The sequence below is a fragment of the Rhinichthys klamathensis genome, unplaced genomic scaffold (assembly GCF_029890125.1).
Source record: "Rhinichthys klamathensis goyatoka isolate OS25496 unplaced genomic scaffold, OSU_Roscu_1.1 h1tg000296l_1, whole genome shotgun sequence".
Lineage (NCBI taxonomy): Eukaryota > Metazoa > Chordata > Actinopteri > Cypriniformes > Leuciscidae > Rhinichthys > Rhinichthys klamathensis.
Window position 1 is genome coordinate 2225055 of NW_026606815.1, and position 16748 is coordinate 2241802.

The 16748-nt window shown below is 44.6% G+C and overlaps 1 protein-coding gene across 1 annotated transcript in view; it reads left to right on the plus strand.

Annotated features, from left to right (window-relative positions):
* LOC130103694 (nitric oxide synthase, inducible-like) overlaps positions 1-16748 on the plus strand; it is an 82103-nt gene that overhangs the window by 24597 nt on the left and 40758 nt on the right. Inside the window, exons 4-11 of the mRNA XM_056269988.1 lie at positions 2963-3104; positions 4767-4906; positions 5042-5216; positions 5309-5410; positions 5576-5770; positions 11729-11811; positions 11916-12060; positions 12179-12283. Of these exons, the coding sequence (XP_056125963.1) occupies positions 2963-3104; positions 4767-4906; positions 5042-5216; positions 5309-5410; positions 5576-5770; positions 11729-11811; positions 11916-12060; positions 12179-12283 (1087 nt within the window). The remainder of the gene's footprint in view (positions 1-2962; positions 3105-4766; positions 4907-5041; positions 5217-5308; positions 5411-5575; positions 5771-11728; positions 11812-11915; positions 12061-12178; positions 12284-16748) is intronic.

The following is a 16748-nucleotide window of genomic DNA, read 5'->3' on the forward strand; positions in this document are numbered from 1 at the left end:
TTCTCCGTCATAAGCACAGCTGCAGCTCGCCGGCAATCTTGAGTTTGAACGACGGCTCGCGCTGTGCAAGAGAGGGGTGTGATCAGCGCGTACACGAGTGTGATTGACAGTGCTAAGACACTCCTCCTGGCTCTTATTGGTTGTTTCTGACCGGGAGCGTGTATTTCTTGCAAATGTCAATAGGACCACTAGGAGGAGCCAGAGGAGCTTGATTTTTACACAGATTATCTGTCTCATATTCTACTGTCAGGACATAATGACAGTTTTAGCAAATACATGTTTTCAAAAGTTACCTACAGGAGCTTTAATGTTAACATTATTTAATGCACAATGAATGAAGTGAACAAACATGAACAATCAAGTTGTCATGAAACTGCACAAGGACAGAGGTGATCTAAACGCAGGCTTTATAATGAGGAGAATCCAGAGACAGGTACAGGGAAACAGGCAGGGGTCAAGACCAGGTAAGCAGTCCAAACAAACATCAAATCAATGCAGGGATAAGGCAAACGGGAAACCAGGAACAGGCAGATAAATCGAAACACTGGAATACTAGGAAACTGGAACAAGGCTAGGTAATGCAGTCAGGCACATACATACATAGATACAATACTGAGCCCTGAACAAAGGGAAAACTCAGGCTTAAATCAGGGACGCTTAATCTAAAACAGGTGCAACAAATAAACCATAATCAGTCCAGGGTAAAACATAGGAAACAATAAACTAGGAAGGAGTGCCCTCCAGAGGCTCAAGCGGGCACTCCAGCTGCAGATCGTCACACAAGTGTTTGTATGAAATAACATTCACAAACATTAATTCATGTTGTAAAAATATATTGTTCACTCAATGTGTTGATGTTAGATAACGCATTAAGTAATGTTAATGAACATGGTGTCTTATTGTAGTGTTACCAAACAATACAGGAGATAAAATGTGTTTTATTTGACTTTACTGTACTTTTATTTAATCCAAAACTGTGTTCATATTTAATTTTAAAAGGCTTTTTAAACCTGCTAAGAGTTATCCAGCCAAGAACTGCTTTTCTGATGGACTAATGGCATAAGCAGTAGCTACTGGGTGTCGGCCCGATACTGTGCTCATGTAATCCTACTCGTAAAACTACATCGATACAACCGCACCCGAGTCCACTTTAGGGGCCGTTCACATATCGCGTTTTTTTTGCGCGCAAATTCATTATTTCAATTGTAGGTGCGCGTGGCGAGATGAAAACATCGTAACATCGTGACAAAAACCAACCGATCAGCTTCGGCCTTTCCGTAACAACATCGAAATCTTGGCCGAACAGCTGATCATAGCTGTACAGGACGGCTTTTTATTTCTCATCTCCATAAATATATCTAGTAGTAAAGCTAATGCAAGGGCTAGAAATCAATTAATTCTTTGTTGATACTTCCTCGTCCTCATGGAGAGTGCCGCTTTCTCCTTTCCAAAAGCGCTTGCTCTCTCGTGGCGTCTGTCGTTGCTATGCAACCTTGAACAAAGGCGGCCTGGAAAAACGAGCGTGCTTCCCGCGCTGGTCATTCTAAAATTTCAAAATAAGCAGAGAATCGAAGATAGCCTTACCTTGTGGCAAATACAAAACTGAGTAACAGGAGAACTGGATATTACGAGAAAAAACACTTGCGCTCTTGCCGTGCAATTTGATTACCATATGCAGTTTTAATACGTCGTCTCGCAGTTGCTGAATGTTGCGCAACAACGTTGCTACAGCCCTGTCGCGTCTTACAATTCTACGTTTCCTTTCCCAAGTCTAGGAAAGCTGTTTCAAACAGCACGGACCTGGCAACAAAGTTAACATCCAAATCCGTTTCTTCTGTAACTCCAGTCTTCTCAATTGTCGGCTGTCATTGTCCAGCACAGTCCAGTGTTGGCTCCCACTCCGGAGAACACTCTCGTCCCAGAGCTCAGTCTGGACTGAAGTGGCCATGCCAATGCAACCATTAGAAACTCCGGTATCCCTGTCTCTTGTGTTCCGGCCACGGAGGCCATTGGAAGCTCCTATACTACTATCTTCAGTGACATGGCCGCGGAGGCCATCCCCAAGTTACCTGTCCCTGCACTGCCGGCACTACCCTGGCTCCCTGAGCTGCCGGCGACTTGCTGGTGCACTGGGTGACGGTACCATCCTGGAGGCTCCTTGTCCTGCCTGTATCCACCTGTTACATTTCTGCCACCTGCCTCGGTTCCAGCACTGTAAAAAAAACTTAACTCATATTTTGTGTTATCTTTTTGCATGTTTTTTTTTTAGTTTAACTAACTACTTTCGATAAGTTGAGGAGTAGAAAACTTAAGTTGAAAAAAGAAAAAATAAGTTGAAATAACTAAATTGCTAAAATATTTTTTACAGTGAGGATGCCCGCCCTCCCCGGTTGGATTCTGTTTTTGATTCTTTCAGGAGGGGGAGTACTATCACGATCTCTAGTCACCATGCCTGTCACCTCAGTACTATATTACCCAGAATCCTTCCTGTTCCACCACCTGCACATATTCCTCAATCTCCACCAGCTGTCATCAATCACCTTCTCGCCCCTCATCAAACACCATATAATAGCGCCCAATTCACACACACTCATGTTCTGGTCTCGTCAGGCTCTACACGAGAGTAATTTACCTGACTACTCACCTTCCTTTGCGTACCTTCATCATCCTCTTCCTGAGACTCGTTTACTCTGACCCATTGTAATAATTGTCCTTGTCTTCAACCTGCAAACAGAAAGACTTGCCAGTTAAGTGTGACTGTCATTTGAACTGCTTATGCTCATCACTCACCTGCCTGCAGATCCTCAAGATCACCACCAACCCTTTAATAAAGAACTGTTATGTTTACCTCCGTATCTTCTCTCCTGTTTCATGACAGATTCCCAAAGAAACATATAAACCTTTTTTTTAGACTCTGACTTTGATTAACTGTGGAACTCCTCTTATCCTTTGGTTTTGGCAGGTCTGTCATCACTGTGTTTCCTCAAAGAACGGATGGAGATCATGATTTCCGTGTTTGGAACGGTCAGCTTATAAAGTATGCTGGCTATCAGATGGAAGATGGCAGTGTGATCGGGGACCCAGCAGGTGTGGAGTTTACACAGGTAATGAAAATAGAAGCTTTGAGGAGGACAGATACACTGTATGTCCTCTGTGTTATGAACTGCTCCGAGACTTGGAGGTGAAGATCCAAATGCAGCTTTAATATAGAATAGTCGTACAGGCAGGGTCAAGAGTCAGCAGACAGGACAATGGAGAATGCACAGAGAGAATCCAAGAAACAGGCAGAGGTCAGGGCAGGCAGCAATAATCAGAGTCCAAGAACAATCCAAAGTCGAAAACAGCAAAACAAACACAGGAAAGCACTCAGAAATGCAGACACACAGTACAACAAGACTTTGCGGTGAGTGAATGAATGCACATGGTATAAATAGACTGAGACTAGCAGGATGACAAGACACAGGTGAATACAATCAGTGACAATGAGGTACAGGTGAATGTGATCAGTGATGATGAGTCCAGGCAGTGAGTATGGGAAATGTAGTTTGTGAGAAAGTGATCATAGTCTATTGTGGAGTGCCCTCTGGTGGCAATCGAGGGCACTCCAGCTGGTGATCGTTACATGCCCCCCCCCTGGCTGTGCAGACGTGACGTGGACGGTCTCTGGCTGTGCAGACGTGATGTGGACGGTCTCTGGCTGGACGGTCTCTGGCTGGACGGTCTCTGGCTGGACGGTCTCTGGCTGGACGGTCTCTGGCTGGACGGTCTCTGGCTGGACGGTCTCTGGCTGGACGGACTCTGGCTGGACGGACTCTGGCTGGACGGTCCCTGGCTGGACGGACTCTGACTGGACGGTCTCTGGCTGGACGCGGAGATCAGGTGATGACCTGGCGTACCGCGGAAGGAAGGTCTCCAGACATCGACCGAGTGCCTCTCTCCAGTTCAGACCCGAGAGATCGGGGAGCTCCCTCGGGTCGACCTCCTTAGCCCCTAGCCGGTAACACAGCTTAATCGCCTCATCACCGAGAGAGCAGGAGGCAGCGAGGGGGGCAAACCCCCAGGTATACTGGAACAGATCACGGCTATCCAGGGCCAAGGCCGCGATCTGACCGGCAAACTCCCGGCTCATGCTGGGAAGATCAGGTGAGATCTGTGCTGCTGGATTCAAGTTCGGCGAAGTCTTCTGTTATGAACTGCTCCGAGACTTGGAGGTGAAGATCCAAATGCAGCTTTAATATAGAATAGTCGTACAGGCAGGGTCAGGAGTCAGCAGACAGGACAATGGAGAATGCACATAGAGAATCCAAGAAACAGGCAGAGGTCAGGGCAGACAGCAATAATCAGAGTCCAAGAACAATCCAAAGTCGAAAACAGCAAAACAAACACGGGAAAAAGCTCAGAAATGCAGACACACAGTACAACAAGACTTTGCGGTGAGTGAATGAATGAACATGGTATAAATAGACTGAGACTAGCAGGATGACAAGACACAGGTGAATACAATCAGTGACAGTGAGGTACAGGTGAATGTGATCAGTGATGATGAGTCCAGGCAGTGAGTATGGGAAATGTAGTTTGTGAGAAAGTGATCATAGTCTATTGTGGAGTGCCCTCTGGTGGCTCTCGAGGGCACTACAGCTGGTGATCGTTACACTCTGCTTTATATGATCTCTTACTTTTTCTTAAATGGCATCTGCCAACCATTTGCCTCTGTTAAGAAATAATCACATGATATGACTGCTGGAAATTGTGCACTATTTTTATAGGTGTGTATTCAGCTAGGATGGAAACCAAAGTATGGTCACTTTGATGTGCTGCCACTAGTCCTGCAGGCGAATGGAGAGGATCCTGAACTTTTTGATATTCCTTCAGAACTGATTCTGGAGGTCCCAATAGAGCATCCAGAGTAAGTCATTTGGGTCATTTCAGAGAAAAGGGAGAGATATTTGATTTCTAAATTTGAAGAATTAAAGAATTATGGTTTGAGAATTTTCTTTACAGTTTATTCTCTGATTAAACAGTGTGCTCTGCTTTTGTCCAGGTATGAATGGTTCAAAGATCTAAACCTCAAGTGGTATGCAGTTCCTGCAGTAGCCAACATGCTAATGGAAATCGGTGGTCTGGAATTCACAGCATGTCCTTTCAACGGCTGGTACATGGGCACAGAGATTGGAGTGCGGGATTTCTGTGACAACCAGCGCTACAACGTTTTGGAGGTAGTTTGTCCTCACTATCTCATGGCGGTAGCTTAGCACACCTTGATACTTTTGATATTTATGTTTTGCTTTTACTGCTTTATGTCCTGTAGTGCGTTGGAAATCTAATGGGCTTAGAAACACGCAAGCTGTCTTCACTGTGGAAAGACCAGGCACTCGTGGCTATTAATGTTGCAGTTATTCATAGTTACCAGGTAAAGTGTCCTTCTACTTTTGTAGTGTTGAAATACTGATATGCAAATTGATTTAAGATCATCTCACTGTTATTGTATCTGAAATAATACGTATTAAAACAGTGTTAGGAAAGATAAAGCCATATAGATATTTATTGGACTTTATGTTGCTATATTGCTGTGCAGAAAAATAAGGTCACCATCACAGACCACCATACAGCAAGCGAGTCCTTCATGCAGCACATGGAGACAGAAGTTCGTGTGCGTGGAGGCTGTCCAGCTGATTGGGTGTGGCTGGTTCCACCCATGTCTGGCTCTCTCACCCCTGTGTACCATCAGGAGATGCTCAACTACATCCTTTCTCCCTTTTTCTATTATCAGGTATCAAACTGTCTGATTATACATCAAACATATTTTTAGAAGGGGTGGGGGGGGGGGGGGGGGTTGGGGTTGTGTTAGACCCCACTAGAGATGTAACATATAAACAAGACTGATACTAAAGTTCAAAAGTTTGAAGATTTAGTTTTTATTTGTCAAGGATGAACCAAAAGTGACAGTAAACACATTTATGATGTTTAATATATATATATATTTAAAACAAATGCTGTTGTTTTAAACTTTGTATTAATCAAATAATCCTAAAACAAAATATCACAAAAATATTAAGCAGCACAACTGTTTTCAACATTGATGATGATAATAATAATAATAATAATAATAATAATAATAATAATAATAAATATAGCTGCCAGCAGCAATTATCGGGGTTCAAGCGGTTTGAGGCCTTTAAGCACATGCGAAAAAAGATATTGGGCCCTATTTTAACGATCTGAAACGCAAGTGTCAAAGCGCAAAGCGCAAGTAACTTTGTGGGCGGATCCCGGCGCTGTTGCTATTTTCCCGGCGGGATAAATGCCTCTTGCGCCTGGCGCAAATCTAAAAGGGGTTGGTCTGAAGTAGCTTCATTATTCATAGGTGTGGTTTGGGCGTAACGTGAAATAAACCAATCAGAGCGTCATCTCACATTCCCTTTAAGAGCAGGCGCGCTTGTTCTAAAGCGGATCCCTATTATAACGGCAGATTTGCCATGCGCGCGCCAGGAGCGGTTCATAGCCGAGGAGAGCAACTTTCTCGTCAGGGCCGTAAAACACAGAGAAGTGACATTGGGGATGGAGAAAGTTTGAGAAACCCACCCAAATTAACTTCTGTTAAACAGGCGTATGATAATTTGGGTAAATGTGTAAGCTACATGTATGCTTTTATAATAAATTGTCTATCTATCTATCTATCTATCTATCTATCTATCTATCTATCTATCTATCTATCTATCTATCTATCTATCTATCGTAATAATGTATGATTTGCAAAAATGAAAACTGCTGCTTAGATGAGAGAATCAAAGTGTATGCGCGTTGTGCACACGCTACATTGATTATGGCCAAGCATGCGCCCTTAAAATAGCATTATGAACAACGCGCAACGCGCCACTGACTTTAGACTAGGTTTTTTCTGGTCAGTGGCGCATTTGTTTTATAGAACAGCAAAATAGCATGAGGGAAAGTTTGCGCCGGAACACGCCTCCTCTTTGCGCTGAACCGCCCCGGGGAGCGCAAGTGTATTTCTTAGTTAACCGATGTGTGTCTGTGGAGGGAAAAGTCCGCTTTGCGCGGGTGCAAAATAGGAATGATACATGCGTCAGTGTACAAAGTCATTTGCGCCGAGTGCAAGATAGGGCCCATTATGTTTTATTTAGCAAGTCTGTTACCATCTCAATCATAGATGGAAATTAGCATTTATAGCCAATACAGTACATTTACCAAATGCAATATATGGATTTAAAGTTTTTTCAACAGTTAATGATAATTGACCGTTGGCAAAAGCCACGCCCCCTAGTTATTGTTGCTACACCCGTCAAACAAATGGTCTAACACGACCAGCGTGACAGATTGCCATGACGGGAAGAGATATACCCGTGCGTGTCAGTGACCTTTTTTGGAGCAACACCTCAGCGATATCCTCCAGATTGAGTCAAAAGGGGTTACAGTATGCAGTGGAGGGATATATTCAAAACATAAAAATACGCAATGAAGGAGACACACGACTACTATCGAGGCTAATGCTTATACCGGTCTCAAGCGAAATCTGAGAAACCCCATGACCTGTACCTCAAATGCAACCAGCACAGCCTTGAAGAAGATTTTATAAGCTGGTTCAGTGGCTAATTGTTTGGAGTTAGAAATATATAACTCGCGCTGCATATTTAGTAATTTTGCCTCAGATACAGGATTATTCGCTTTAACAAGCAGGTTGTTCATTACCACGGCAACCGCTTGCGTGTCATGCTGAATGCGATTTTCGTGTTTAAAAAGTAACTATACATAAGAGACGGAAAGATGCAGATAACCATAACGTTATATTATTTAAGGTTATTTCTATTCGTTACGATATTGATATATGAACTGATGTTGTCAAGTAAGCTTCATGCTTTCCCCGTTGCGAACGTGCACTCCTCTGAACTGTAACGTTAGTCTACGGGTGCTTCACTGCTGCTCATTTTCCCCTGAGAATATCATGTAAACAACAACCCTTTAGAAAACGTAATTCCTTTGTGGATCCTCTTGATCTGGTTTCTCCATGTTTCTTTGACTAGTCTCAGTGTCTCAGTCTCACGCACGCTGCACGCGAGTTAACCATGTTCGACACATTTAACTGGGAGTGGGGCCGTCCACACTGTTTTATCCATTGTAGCTCACGTTGTGTTTTCGGCTTTGGAAATGGAAAGAACACAACTCCTCCAGACAATCTATCGGGGTACCTATGTTATGAGGGTGGAAGGTGAACCCAAGCGCAGACAGGATGCAGTGAAACGAAGTTTATTATAAACAGAAAACAGGGAAAACCAAAACCCACGAGGGGGCAAAACATGAACAGCAAACGTAATGACAAAACTAGACTAGGACTGATGAACAACTAGACTAGAACAAACGGTAAACAAAGAATAGGACTTTCTCTCAGGACAAAAACAGTAGGCAAATACTCACAGGGTATAACTATGCTCAACAGAGATACTCACAGAGAATCACACAACATCAAACACTAATCAGGTAACAAGGGGGAGGGATCAAACAATAACGAGAGCACATGGCCCAACATAACAAAGACACCCAAGTGCAATACAAGACAGGACAGACACGTGACATTACCCCCTCCCTACGGAGCGGCTACCAGACGCTCCATCAGGCAGGATGGGAGGGACAGACCAGGGTGGGACGGGAGGGACAAAGCGTTTAGTCCTGGGAGACCCGGGCGAAACACAAAGTCCATCGGGCGGCCAGGGCGAAGCAGACGACCCATCGGGCGGCCAGGGCGGTGAAGACCCCTCGGGCGGCCAGGGCGGTGAAGACCCCTCGGGCGGCCAGGGCGGTGAAGACCCCTCGGGCGGCCAGGGCGGAGACGACCCCTCGGGCGGCCAGGGCGGCCACGGCACAGGAACAGAAACCGGCTCAGGGACAGACACCGGCTCAGGGACAGACACCGGCTCAGGGACAGACACCGGCTCAGGGACAGACACCAACTCAGGGACAGACACCGGCACTGGCTCCGGCTCTGGAGCAGACGCCGGCACTGGCTCCGGCTCTGGAGCAGACGCTGGCACTGGCTCCGGCTCTGGAGCAGACGCTGGCACTGGCACCGGCTCAGGAACAGGCTCTGGCTCAGGAACAGCCACCAGAACAGCAACGGCCACTAGGACAGACACAAACACAGAAACAAACATTGGCTCCGGCTCAGGAACAGTAGACACTGGCTCCGGCTCAGGAACAGCAGACACTGGCTCCAGCTCAGGAACAGCAGACACTGGCTCCAGCTCAGGAACAGCAGACACTGGCTCTATCTCCGGCTCTGGAACAGCAGACACTAGCTCTGCCTCCGGTTCTGGAACAGCAGAGACTGGCATCTCCAAGATCCGAGCCAGACGCTCCAGATAGTCCGTCACAACCTTGGCGGCCACGCCAAAGGGGATCTCTGGCTCTGTCCCAGACTGGACAGACGGAACGTGATCAGTCTCTCGCTGGGCAGACGTGACGTGACCAGTCTCTCGCTGGGCAGGCGTGACATGAACAGTCTCTCGCTGGGCGGACGGGACGTGAACAGTCTCTCGCTGGGCAGACGGGACGTGAACAGTCTCTCGCTGGGCAGACGGGACGTGAACAGTCTCTCGCTGGGCAGACGGGACGTGAACAGTCTCTCGCTGGGCAGACGGGACGTGAACAGTCTCTCGCTGGGCAGACGGGACGTGAACAGTCTCTCGCTGGGCAGACGGGACGTGAACAGTCTCTCGCTGGGCAGACGGGACGTGAACAGTCTCACGCTGGGCCGACGTGACGTGAACAGTCTCTCGCTGTGCAGACGGGCGTTTCCTCCTCCTTTTCCGTCCGTGACGGCGAGAAGTAGGCTCTAAGCTGTCCCTCACTGGCCCAGGATCGAAGGGGGGCCAGGATGGAGAGTGATGTTGAACCTCTTCTCGACCCTCTCCTCCTCCTCTACGACATCCACGGGTCCCCGAGAACCTGGCCAGACGCTCCGACTCCTCCCTTTGATGAACCATAAAAGCGAGGGCCTGAAAAACATTAATTCTGCCGGATTTGTTAGAGGACGGAGTCATTCCGTCATGATGAAAGATAGTGGAAAACTGGATCGATCCAAATGTAGCGATTGTGTAGTCTGAACAATCCAAGTCATCGTCGTCCATGCAAGCGTCATCCTCCATCCAATCAAAATCATCGTCATCCATGCGATGGATGGTCGGATCGTTCTGTCACGATACAGTTACAAAAAGTGGAGAGTAGGACTCAAGTGCAACAACGGATGATTTATTAACAAAACAAAACAAAACAAAACACAAAGCAAAAACCCACAAGGGGGAAAACACAATAAATTAGACATTAAACAAAACTGAACTTGAAGAACAAACACTGATTCTGAACACGAAGACCATCACACGGAAACTGGGAAAACATATGACAACGATCCGACAAAGACTGCAAACAAGAGGAGACTTAAAAAGGGAACAAATCAAGAGGGAACAGGTGGAAGAACTCAAGCGCAGACAGGATGCAGTGAAACAAAGTTTATTATAAACAGAAAACAGGGAAAACCAAAACCCACGAGGGGGCAAAACATGAACAGCAAACGTAATGACAAAACTAGACTAGGACTGATGAACAACTAGACTAGAACAAACGGTAAACAAAGAATAGGACTTTCTCTCAGGACAAAAACAGTAGGCAAATACTCACAGGGTATAACTATGCTCAACAGAGATACTCACAGAGAATCACACAACATCAAACACTAATCAGGTAACAAGGGGGAGGGATCAAACAATAACGAGAGCACATGGCCCAACATAACAAAGACACCCAAGTGCAATACAAGACAGGACAGACACGTGACAACCTAGTGACCGATTTACAAACTCCGTGGGCGCACCGCTTCACCATCTTGCTTGGAGTCAATGTTTGACGGACCTGCTCACATAGTAACGGTTGCTATGATGTGTGATTGGACAATGGCCGTTTTGTGGGAGGGGCCTGCGAACGGTCAATTGATTCACCGATGGCGGAGATGTTTTGTTTTGTCAATGTACGCATAAACAATCATGGCAGCTCGGACAAAGACACGGCATGCCAATTTTAAAGTTAATCGGACCAACGGTTGCATAGTTATGACCATTTTCATGTCTTTTCAATTTTATATCGCCACCAAGTGGCCAATCGCCGCGTTTTTTTTTTACTGTGACCTCAGATGGAGCTCTTACATATGTCAGCCAAGTTTGGTGAAATATCTTATTTCCTTTTTGAGTTATAGCCATTTAGGTAAAAGTGGCTCCTCCCACTTCTAACATTTTGGCACCCCCTAGCAACCGTGAATCAAAATTTCAACTTTTAAAAAAATAATTCTTGATAGTCATACTCCAGAGAATCCTTCTGCATTGCTTTGGATCTGATCGGGCCAAAATCCTAGGACTAGTTCGCAAAAGTAGTTTTTTTGAAAAATTCCAAATTCCCCAAAATGTTGCCAGCGCAACAGGCTAATCCGATGCTTGCATTTTGTCCGCCTTGAGCCAAGGACTCCGTGCTTGAACCCCTAATAATAATAATAAATGTTTCTTGAGCAGCAAATCAGCATATAATAATGATTTCTGAAGAATAATTTAAGACTGAAGACATTAGAACATCTTACCAACCCCTAACTTTTGAATAGCAGTGTTTCTAATGAAAACTTTGACATTAGCAATGTAAATATAGTGTATATGTGCTGTTTTTGTGTTTTTTGAAGGCTGATGCATGGCTAACACACAAGTGGAAAGATGAGAAGAAAGGACTTCGGAGATGTAAGGTCAGCTTCAAAGGACTGATAAGGTACTAACAGACCAGCAGCTTCTCCAAACAAAACAACACTGTACTTCATTAATGCCAACGACCAATGGCATTTACATAAAAATATTTGTGTTCTTTCTTTTTAGAGCAGTGTTTTTTTCTCAAATGCTCATCAATACAGTCATGGCCAAGAGAGTGCACTGCACTGTTCTCTATGCCACCGAAACGGGGAAGTCACTGACCTTTGCAAAAAAACTAAAAACCATGCTCAACCATGCCTTCGAGACCAGGGTAAGAAATGCTGTCTTTGAAAAATGCTTTCAAATGTTGTATTATTATCAGTGCAGTATATGAACAGCGACAAAACATGTGATCTAAATCTAAGATTCATTCTTGTTTTCTAATACAGCTGGTATGCATGGAGGACTATAATTTCAGTGAGCTTGAGACAGAGAGCCTTCTGATGGTGCTCACAAGTACTTTCGGCAATGGAGAAAGTCCGGGAAATGGAGTGGTATGGCCATAATTTTGTGAATAATTATATTAAAATGACATTATAATGAAATGTATAAAGAAATATATTATTTAATGTTGACTTTATTGAATACATTTTTGTTGCAATGAGTTTCAACATGCATACTCACAAAGATCAAACAATATACATAAATAAGAAAAAAATTATCAAAATCATTCTTATATAGAAATCACATTACGGTATCATCGGGGGGACAAATGCTATCCTTGTTTTTGGCAAGGTATACACCCCTAGTATTAGAAAAATCACGATAGCAGTGCAGGGGTGGTAGCGAAATCACTTTTTCCAGCTCATGAAGTTACTTACCCCCTAAAATAAATTCCGTTTTTGAAATCTTGTGTATATCTGGTTTAGGCTCATGCTAGGGATATTGTCAATATTCTATAATATGGTGCTTGGTTTCGTTGGAAAGGGGACCTTTTAGGCTTTCATTTAAGCCCAGTACTGAATCTGTCTGACAAACACAGAGGTCACATGACTTCTTTAAACCAGAAATAACACACATTTTTTCACAATTTCCGCCTAATCTGTATGCTTTCTTTTATCCCTGTGGCATGAAAGAACACCAGGGACACAAAACTCAACAACTTAAATACTCAAGGCACTCTGATGACTCAGAAAATGTATAATATACCCATACTATTTATTTGTGAGAGCCTTAAATTAGACTTGTGCAGCCAGCACAGGTCTTCAAAATAGAATAGAGCCAATAGAATGGACAAATAGAATACCCTATTAGTCCAGGGCCAAATTTCCTATTTATTCATGTACAGTTGTAATAAAAAGTAATTGTTTCAATAGTGTTGTCAACATAACACTTGTAAGTGGTTAAACAAAATGTTTCTATCATGTATTTTGATATTCACCCGCTTTCAGTTAGAATGTCAGAAAGTAGCTCATGCACGGAATGTTGATGGATTTTGATAACAACATTACCAACTATGACAACTTCAATCAACTTCCATTGAGTTCCAGGGGTATTAACCCTTTAGGCGCCAGAGGTTTTTTCCTAAAACGTTCGATTTTGACATCATAATTTCTAAAGGCTATATCTTAAAAGTGATAAAAGATAGAGACTTTTTGTAAATTAGAGAAATATTAAGGAAGACCCAAAGTTTATGTAGGGATTACATTTTCCCATCGAATTTGCATATTATGACGTCATATGGTGGTCATATCTTGTATTATAGAATTTTCATGAAAAGTCACATGTTTAAATGATAAAATGCAGCACTTCTTTTCCCCCAAAATGTCCATCACCTTCTGTATGCTATATTGCACAATACTGAATGCTCAGGTATATAGTAAGTAGTAAACAAACTGTGTAAATCATTACTAATAAATGGTAGAAACAAACAGAATGCATGTAGTGATTGGCCTTTTGCTGTAGAGATTTTCCATTTACTAAATACAGTAGGCACTCTGATTCCATGTATGGGGCAAATATATTTTATTCATATGACATACAAACACAAGTAGACACGACCTGTTTAGTTCAAACGCTCACTCGCCACGGCAAGGCACAGATCATGAGTGAGATGATACGAGCAGCGCGCCCAGATCTGCCTCGCGCGAGCGCGCCGAGTGTGCACAGCTCGGACTGCTGTCATTGTCATTGCGACTCCTGACCCTGCCTCCACGTTGTCTCCTAACTCTCCTATGAATACTTCGACCTCGTCTAACATACCCAGTGGCATTAGACAAAGTCTCCACCACAATACTGTCGCCGCGATTGCGGAGAGGATCTGATAACATGCCTCACTCGCACACTAGCTCCGCTTTTGATCGCACTGATTCAATGCGCTCTAATTTGAACATTTTGTATAGAAACATGACGTTTTTTTGATTTGGGGATGAAGTATGACATGTCTGCCATCCAGTGGAAGGGAGGACGAACGAAATTTGACACCCAATTTGACAAAATCGGCCATTTTATTCAGAGCCGCATCTCGTCGAGTAAACTCGACCGTGGCGCCTAGAGGGTTAAATGTAAGTACAAAATACTTTTTCTTGTGAATTGGTGGTGAATAGTAGCTAATGTAAGCTTGGTGTTTTTAGCAGGCTAGCTATCTAGCAGGCTAGCTAGCTTGCAGATTAAACAGTGTAACAGTAACTGCTACAGTGCAGTCATGGCTCTCAAGTGTCACGTGACAGTCACTAATTTCGCTCTTTTGTCATGCCCTCTCGCCACACATTGTATTTTTCACGCGTAAAAACTATTTATAATATATTTAATATGCCGCAGCGCCCAAAATGTCTCTGGCCGAGCCAGTCTCATTATGGAACCGGCAGGAATCAATCGCTGTAAAAATAGAGAGATGAGCAGCGCGCCATCCGTGGTCTGTGCAGCGTCAGGTTTATAATGGACGCGCACTGCTGTGGAGATGCTGCTGCACATGTGTCGCGTTTGAGCTCCGTGTATTTCTGCCGTAGTTTGTGGTTTAACAAAATGTTTCTATCATGTATTTTGATATTCACCCACTTTCAGTTAGAATGTCAGAAAGTAGCTCATGCACGGAATGTTGAGGGATTTTGACAGTTTGACAAGGTTTTGTCAGTTTTGTGAAAAGATTGTTGGTTCAGTTGACTGGTTATAACAACACTACCAACTATGCCATCTTCAATCAACTTCCATTGAGTTTCAGGGGTATTAAATGTAAGTACAAAATACTTTCTCTTGTGCTTGTGAATTGGTGGGGAATAGTAGCTAATGTAAGCTTGGTATTCGACATATTGCCATGCTACTCAGTGCGGCCGGCTACGCAATACTTACTCTCTTACTCTCAGAGAACCGATGTTACGTTAGTAACCGAGTACGTTCCCTTTCGAGAATGTCCACTTCGTATTGCGTAGCTATATGCAGTGGGGACGCCATGCAAAACGCAGCACAGAGTAGCTGGTTGAACTGCAGCTCTAGAACTCTGAGCTTACAGAGCCAGCCATAAACCAGTGTATAAAAATAAGACCAGACACCGTCGGGCCTCATAATATACCTTTCTATAATATAATGTTCAAACATTCATTTTTTTCTTAACCCCCTAACATAAGACCAGACACAGTCGGGTCTTAAATATAAAGCGAATGATAACCGGCCAGAGGCGGGTTTTATAATGAATGAATGAATGTGTGCTTATGACATTGACATACTATGTGGGTAAGACCGGACACCTGTCGGGTCTGAATTCCCACTGAAAGGACCCTTGCCTGCAGGAAAGGAACCTCCATATTATAGAATTTCACAAACGTAGAAGGCGAGGACCAACCGGCCGCCGCACAACTATCGTGAATGGGAACCCCAGAAGACCAAGCCCAAGAAGAGGCCATGCCTCTAGTCGAATGGGCTCTAGTACCAATAGGGCAAACATGACCCACTGAGGTGTATGCCAGAGAAATAGCATCAACTATCCATCTGGATATCCTCTGCTTTGTGACGGGCGACTAAAGAAGAGGTCCCAAGACGGAACAGATGGAGGTCTGGAGGGGTTAAGCCTCCTGGCTCCTTTCAGAAATCGTACCACCAAGTCATTTTTTTTACCAGTGACCGGCCAGCCACCGGAGCATGATAAGCTGCGATGGCTGCCACATACACTTTGAGCGTGGACGGAGTCCTGCCCGCGTCCAATAGCTCTTGTAGGAAGGAGAGAACCACTGGTAACTCACATGACACAGGTTCAAAACGTTTGTCCAGACACCAGCTAGAAAACATTTAAAAGCATACAGGCGCCTGGTAGAGGGGGGCCTGGCTTCATTGATCATGCTCAGGACCTTCTCAGGAAGGTCCCCGGGTACCCATTGAGGGGCCACACGTGGAGAGCCCATAAATCGGGTCGTGGAAGCCATACCGTCCCCTCCGCCTGCGTGAGGAGGTCTTTCTTCAACGGAATCGGCCAGGGGACTTTGTCCACCATCTGAACCAGCTCTGGAAACCACGGTCTGGATTTCCAGAGGGGGGCCACCAGGAGGACTGGGCATCCCCTCTCCCTGACCCGCTTGATAACCTGGGGTATCACTGAGACGGGGGGAAATGCATAAAGGGGGCGGTTGGACCAACAATGAGGCAAAGAGGTCGACTTCGGCCTCGCCAAACACTTTTCATATCAGGTGCGCCGTCTGAGGATTCAGGGACCACTCGCCTAGGGGAGTGTTGCCCCGTGACAGCATATCCACACCCGTGTTGAGGATGCCTGGTATATGTGCTGCTCTCAGGGAGCTCAGATTGGTTTGTGCTAGGGGTGGAACGGTACACAGAAGTCACGGTTCGGTTCATACCTCGGTTCAGACATCACGGTTCGGTACGATTTCGGTACAATGGAGGGAAAAGCAAAACAAAAATGCAGAAGGAATTGTATTTTTTAAATAAGTTTTTTTAATAAAGACATAGAACCAGTTTGTTTGTAGTGCACTGACAATAGTTTTATATAATTAGTTTATTAATTAAATTAAT